Source organism: Gavialis gangeticus, unplaced genomic scaffold, assembly GCF_001723915.1.
Source record: "Gavialis gangeticus isolate Ggan-Ray unplaced genomic scaffold, GavGan_comp1, whole genome shotgun sequence".
NCBI lineage: Eukaryota > Metazoa > Chordata > Crocodylia > Gavialidae > Gavialis > Gavialis gangeticus.
This window is the reverse complement of record NW_017729025.1, coordinates 26,076,674-26,083,992: the sequence shown is the minus strand read 5'-3', so window position 1 is coordinate 26,083,992 and position 7,319 is coordinate 26,076,674. Positions and strand designations below refer to the sequence as shown.

General features: G+C 44.9%; 1 protein-coding gene across 1 annotated transcript; it reads right to left on the bottom strand.

Moving 5' to 3' along the window:
- Window positions 1–298: 298 nt before the first annotated feature.
- LOC109299440 lies at window positions 299–6,656 on the bottom strand. The gene is made up of 3 exons (XM_019519999.1): window positions 6,266–6,656; window positions 2,624–3,190; window positions 299–414 (listed from the first exon to the last, which is right to left on the bottom strand). The coding sequence occupies exons 1-2, from the start codon at window positions 6,374–6,376 to the stop codon at window positions 2,630–2,632; spliced, it is 672 nt and encodes a 223-aa protein (XP_019375544.1). The 5' UTR covers window positions 6,377–6,656; the 3' UTR covers window positions 299–414; window positions 2,624–2,629.
- Window positions 6,657–7,319: the final 663 nt, after the last annotated feature.

The window sequence follows — 7,319 nt, the reverse complement described above, 5'->3', positions numbered from 1 at the left end:
CCTTGTTGAACCTCATGAGATTTCTTTTAGCCTAATCCTCCAAATGGTCTATGTCACTCTGAATCCTAGCCCTACCCTTAAGAGTCTCTACTAGTCCCCCCCACCTTGGTGTCATCTGCAAACTCACTGAGGGTGTACACTATGCCAGATGTAGCAGTGCGGGGGGTGTTGGCCAGGTGGGAGCCTTGAAAGTTGCATGTGTTTCATGGGCATCCAGATGGACAGCCCCATATTAAGTTAAAGTAGGAGTCATTTTGCTTCTGTAAAATAAGACTAGATGAGGAATATTTTTCCTTGTACTTTATTTCATCACAGCTATCTTAAAATCATCCATAGTTGCTGAAAGTTTTTCTTGTCTGAAGTAAGATAGCCTTAGATATGATCTCAGAACCCAATGATCAGAATGACGGGATGCTGTAAAATGAAATGCAACATCATGCTACTGCTTGCTGCACTTAAAAGTTAACACTTTTAAGACACAGTATGATGGCAAGTACAGCATCTGCTGTGTTTTAAATGACGGAAGAGGGGCATAGGGTGGGGAGGAGTTGCAGGTGGTGAACAAACCTGGAGACAGAGTAAATTCTATCATCCAAGAAATGCACCAGCGGTTAATTATTCACACATAGAGGAGTAAGTTTTATTCTTAGACAGTTTAGACTTTCCACTATTTTATGTTGTTTCTTTGTACCATTAGATCATACAAATCATTCCACAGGAGAGAATCTGTGCAATCTTGTGTAGCTTTTGCATGAAGGTTTTCCAGCTGTGACTGGAGTCCTTTGGGACCTCTGCTGGCGGGATGTTTCAAAGTAGTGTCCACTACTGTCAGTGACAACTCAGTGTGAAATCTTAAGGTGAAAAAGAATATTGTGGTCTAGAGTATAGAGATCAGTGTTGTAACCGTGTGTAACTGTGATGGTCCAGGGAATATGCAAGAAACAAGATTTGTTTAGTAATGTATCTAATAAAACAAATTGAATAGTTGGATGAAATATTAGGCAAGCTTTTGGGTACAACAGCATGTCCTACCTCACATAACTGGACAAAATGAAAAAAAAAAAAAAAGGTCTTTTTCATGCCTTAAAGTTGCCTACCTTCTCTTGCAACTGTGAAACTGATCTAATAAATTATATTACCAAACAAAACATTCTGCTATTTGGTGCATAAAGACAAGGATGCAAAACCCTTCCCTCGGTGGCTGAAATGCCTGACTGGCTGTTAATCCAGGGTCTTTCATCTTTTATGAGACTGAAACTATCCTTACAGTAAATAAACTACCACTTTTGAATGGAAGATATTCCACACGTGCACTGATTCAGACAGAAGACCAGACCATGCAGTTGCCTCAGTGTGATGGCTGAAAAGTTACTGTGCTTGCTGCAGTATCTGCAAATTGAGGCACTCCTGTCCATCCATGTTTAGCTACTTTGATTTGCCCACATAGGTCTGACTGGCACAACAGCCCTTCTAGAACCTGAAGTGTGATTTTGGTGTTTAAAAGAGGATCTCTGAATATTGAACACAAGGGGAGAAGTTTCTTCTACCTGCATAGAGGGTACCTTTTAAAGCTGAAGCTGCTCTGACCACTAGTTCATGAAGCTGAATGTATCTGTATGCATGCTTCTGAAGGGGAAGACGTTGAAGCAATTCCTGCTTCCCCCTTGACATACCTCAGTCCTCACTGACTGGTCCATTAGTTTCAATTCTGAAACTGGATCTGGGACTCCTATTGTGATGTACTCTCTATACCCTGCTGATGGATCTAGATCCATCTACATCAGCAGGGTATAGGCAGTATGATACCAAAGTATGATGCGTCCCCTAATTTCTAGGAAGGGATGGATTTCTGTGAGGATCCTAACAGACTAAGAAATGGAATGAATGCACTGAGTCTTTGCCGAGGTGCGATCCAGACAGGATCATCCCGGAGAGGGTCCTGGTTTGTCTGCTGCAGCAGTGGGACAGACAAGGGCTGCCAGAGAGCTGTGACCCCTTGTTTAGCCTTCCCCTCAGAAGGCTCAGGAATAGTGAGGGGGAAGAGAGCTCCAGCAGATGCTGCTAGGAAACTTCCCAGCATCCAGAGCTGCCCTGCTGCTGTGACCCGAGAATGGGAACATGCAAAAGCCACTTACAGAAAAGTGCTTTTTTATTTCTCTCTTTGCCGGCAAAATCTATTCACAAGGACAGTTCCCACCCCAGCAGCAGCTGAGCTGTGCTCCTCTTCCCACAGAAAAACTTCTAGTAGACTGAGGGAGGATACCAGCCATGCTCCCTCCAGCCTGACAACTGGAGAGACAGGCAAGCATATGGCTGCAGGACATTAGGACATCTTCCTTTTCCTAAAGGCACCTGATGTTAGCATCAGGGCTTAGGTTGGGGCCAGGTATTAAAGATTCATACTGGTTCTACATGCTGAATTACCTAAAAGTGAATACTTTTGGTTAGGAGTGGGCTCTATGCAAAATAAAGGACTTTAACATTACTACATAAGCACACGTTCCCCACAAGTTAGCTACGCCCAGTACAAGTTGTTTGGAAGTTTCATCCTGTATTAGTGACAGCATAAGGTGAATAGCAGGGATATTACAGAAGTTCTGCATTATAATTAGTCTATTCATACCTCAGTTTAGGACATATGCAGTTTACGCCTTAGTTTTTCACCAACCCAGTCTAGAATTGGAAGCACCTGTTTGCTCTGGATTATTGATTCCTCATGCATGGAACCACCACGGTCCACGAGCAATGGCTGTAGTGCAGCTGTACCAAGACTGTCCAAGAATCCTCCTGATTTTGAAGGATCAATATCCATGAATAAGGAATAGCCAGGTGTGTGAGACATTGCTTCCATGATTACTCCAGATTTTCTGGATAGATCAAATGGTCTTGTGAGTCTTGTTGGAAAAGCCATCTTCTCTTTACTGTTTTTCTCCATTGGTATTTTAGAATCATTAATGGGTTCCATATAAATATCGTCCTGGGTTTCTGTTGCTGTAAGGGCTGAGTTTGAAGATGTATGGGGGAACTCTTGATCTTCTGAAAGGAAAATGTCTGCCCAAGCTACTGCCTCTGGTGTTTTGAATGTCTGTAAAAACTGAATTCTTCTACGATTTCTCTTGTTACTGAAGTTCAAACTGTAATCTGAGTGAGTTGACATGTCTTCTGAATAACCAGAATAAGTGTCTAAAAACTACAACAGTAAAATAGCTTTAAATAAATAATAAACACACAGTGAATCTCTCAGTCAACATTAGAACAAAAGATAAGATTTTGATATTAATGCAAACTTCTCTATTATCATATCACCTCTGCTGGTATTTGCTATCAGTGCTCACAGAGGGCTTGGACAGACATTTAGTTGCTCCAGGGAGAGTTCCTGCTCTCTCTGGAGAAGTCACAAGTGTACAGAAGTTCATAACTTTTCTCCCAGAGTAAAAGTGGCCACTTGGGGAGAAAAATAACTTGGGAACAGTCAGAGTGAAGTATCTCCCCAGATAATAACACTCAGGAGACAGAACTTCTATACAGGCAGCAGAGACAGACTCAACCTTTGCAATCCCAGTATGCTCTGCTTCTATTCCCTCTCTTCCCCCTGGGAGGGAGAGTCTGTGTCAGTCTCAGTCAAGAGCAAAACACCCCTGAGTGTTTCAGGCTGGAAAAGCCCAGCACTGAAGCATTTTAGGGGGCATGTTCTGCTCCTGGCTTGTTCCCTGACTCACACTTCAGAATCTGGGTGTAGGGAAGCATACAAGCACAGCTGTAGCTGGGCTCCATCACAGCACAAGGAACAGGAAAGGCTAGAGGACTCTTCTGTGCATGGGACAGACACTGCGCCTACCTTCCCTGACAATCCCTTCCTGGCTAGGGACAGAAGTTACACATAAACAAGTTTAAGTGATCAGAAACTGGTTTAAGCCTGTAACACAACATAAGTTCAGTGCATGTAAACCAGTTTCAAAATGGCCAAAACTGGTTTAAGATAAACCTGGTTGAATGTAGTATCACAACTGATTTGGGTCAAACCAGTTTATGGAACTTCTGTCCCAGACCCCTTCCTGGTTTAAGTTAAATCAGAGTCCCCCAGCACCCCAGAATGCTTTTCAGCCCTGGGCTGGAATGTGCTGTCTACTCCAGAGAGCAAGGCTGGCCTTGTCACTCTGCTCTCTAGCCAGAGCAGGGGTGGGGGTGTGGCCAGATGCCAGCTGGCATGGCCCCCTAAACTGGCATGACGCAGGTTTATTCCCCCTCCCTCCCCTTTCACCCTGAGACACTGCAACTGGGGTCTGCATGGCCAGGACAGAGCAGCACCTGTTAGGGTCCATCTTCCCCCCACCCCCGACTGCCCCAGTGGGCATGGCCAGAGGTGAGCATGGAGGGGCCAGCCCAGGTTGGGACACAGGGGCAGGGCCCTTCCCAGCTGATTGCAGCTTGGGCTGGGGCCACAGGAACTATACACCCAGATTGCTCCCAGCTCCCTGCGTCCAGGCCAGGCTGGACTGTCATGGAGCCATAGCCAGCAGGCACTGTGCAGGGGGCACAGCGGTAAACATACGAGCCCTCACAGTACGTGGCTCCCAGGCCCACTGGTAACTGCAAGCTGGCCCAGGCAGCCATAGGCACAGTGGACTCACCCTGCGCAGCAAGTCCAGCTGCCAAGGTAGCCGCCCACAGCTGCAGTGGCTTCTCCTCCATGCCACTGCTTGGCCAGCCAGCGCCCGCACATGCTGAGCTGGGCTGTCACAGAGCCGCATCCAGCTGGGAAGGACCCTGCCCCACAGCCTGGCCTGGGCCAGCCCCATTATCTGCCCACCAGGGCTGGCTGTGGGCGCAGCTGAGGGTGGGCATGGAGGGGCTGACCTGGGCCAGACAGGGTTGTAGGGACAGGGCCCTTCCCACCTGGCTGCAGCTCCGTGACAGCCTGGCCCGGCCTGGGCATGGAAAGCCAGGAGCAATCTGGCCGTGCAGCCCCCGCGACCCCAACCCAAGCCACAGCCAGCTGGGAAGGGCCCTGCCCTTGTGGCCCAACCCAAGCCAGTCCCTCCACACCCACCCTCAGCAGTGCCTGCGGGCCAGCCTGGCTCAGCCCCCCAGCTCAAGCCCTGGGCAAGGTAGGTGGATGAAGGGGCCATGCCAGCCGGCTCTGGCCACGTCCCCCCCTTGGGGACAAGTGTGGCAAGGGCTGCTTCCCCCTTCCCCTCCAAGCACGTTCTGGCTGGGGTACCTGCAGCCCCTCCCAAGTCATAGCCCCCTACCAGGGCCTGGCCACTCCCACCCTTTCTTACCCCCCTCACCCCCCCGGGGCAGCTTGCCTACAGCCTTGTGGCTTGCTGTCAAAGGGAAAGGAGGGCTGCTTGCTCTAGTGCCCCCCAGCTTCTAGCCTCAGTCACTGTAGGCATGCAGCTGCATTTCTGGAATCAAAAGTGAGTGTCTGTTCACTTGCAAATCAGTTCAGTCTAATTAGGTTAGACTAACCTGCAAAGATTGAATCAATTTAAGCTCAGGCTTTTTCAAAGCCTGCAACATTCTCTTGGCTGCATGCTCTAGGGACCCCTGGCAGCCCAGCATCTGCACTCTCCAGGTCATTTTTCCCTCAGAAAAATAAACCTGGGAGACTTGATCTGAATAATTGTAATGTATATACACAGCCAGAGGCAAAGCCAAGAACATGACTATCCCCAGTGATATTTTTCAGGAAAGTGCTGTCATTGTAGCAGTTTCGATACCAAGACACACAAACATCTAATTGTAATGTAGTGTTTTTAGTATAACTAGCACTTTGCAATGAGAGAATTTGTGAGCAGCCTTCTAAACACTTCCTTAGAGACAGTCAGTGAGTGCCTAGAGTTAAAATTGAATATGGGTGGGTTTTCTTTTATTTCAGAAGTTTCTTTTAACCTTTTCCAAAACAGCTGATGATTAAAGATAAAAGAAAAGTGTATGAAATATGGTCATAATGTGAAAAGGCAACATGGTAAGAAAACTGAAATCTGTTTAAAGGCTTTTTATAAATGACGATAAAAACAACAAAATTCAAGTCACAAAATGTAGCTGGACGCTTGTAGAGTACTTAAATGTTCATCTCAGAATTTCTGTTTTGTTTTGTTGAACAAGAACAGCTGATTTTAGAATAGAATTTGGTGCAGTGGAAATAGTCTTCAGAGCAGGGCAACTATAAGATACAGTGAACCTTCACTCTTTTCAATCAACCCCCCAACCCTGCTTCCCTTTTACCCACCACCAAAACAAGAAAGTATCGTTTTGGTACCTTATTACGAAATAGCACATTTCTCCGCCTCGTCTTCAAACCACCGCTGGTGCTGAGAACACAAAATGGTTCCTTGATGCAGTTATGTCTGTACCGCTTTTGATCAGGCATGGTTAATGTGGAAGGAGATCTTCACTGGGATTGTTATATGTAAAATAAATAAATAACTGTTTTAAAATTAAACATAAAGCTTAAACTGGTTTTATAATATAAACACAGTTAATATTCTCTCTTTGTCTGAGAATTGGGTTCATAGCCCCATGTCTCCTAAATTATCCATAAACAGTTGAGCAAGACTATGCATTACACATTGCCGTGTCGTTCACTATAAAAAAAAATTAACCCCTCATAACAGTAGCCTTTAAAGTCAGTAGATAAAGCTGATGCCTTCTTTAAACCAGAACTATATAATGTGACTAAAACCAAAAGGTACAAAATGAACTTTTTACTAGCAAAACTACTATACGTTTGAGCAAAGAGATATCTTAAATACCTTTTTCACAACATGATGTGTCTAGATCAAAGCTAAAGCAATAGTTACCTTTAAATATAAGAGCTGGGGTTTTTTTGTTTTTGCTTCTCTTTGAAACAAGGCTGCTAATAATGAAAAAGTAAAAACATACAAACCTAAATGAAATTTCATGTCACTTGTTTTCTCTATGGGTCCTTCTGCAGTAGGCAATTCCTGATTTAAGAAAATATTTCCATCAGAAAGGTATACAAGAACATTTGTAATGGCATATTTGTCACAAAGTTTATGTAAATGTTTCTATGTGAAGATCAAAGATCTCCAAATGCAAATCAGAGCCAGCATAACAGAACATGTTTCAGGATGCAGTGAAAGTGCTCTGAAGAGTGCTTCATAAGTCCTTCCACGCGCCAAAGCAACCCATGTCCTTTTTTTATTTTCATTTAGTATTTCTACTACAGTCTATCGCTGCAGGACAAATATAGTTATTGTAATTAACTTTGCCATTTTTAAACATGTTACTATTATGTTTCATTGCCCATATTTTTGGAAAAAGGAAGTAGAAAGATAAGAAACAAACAAACA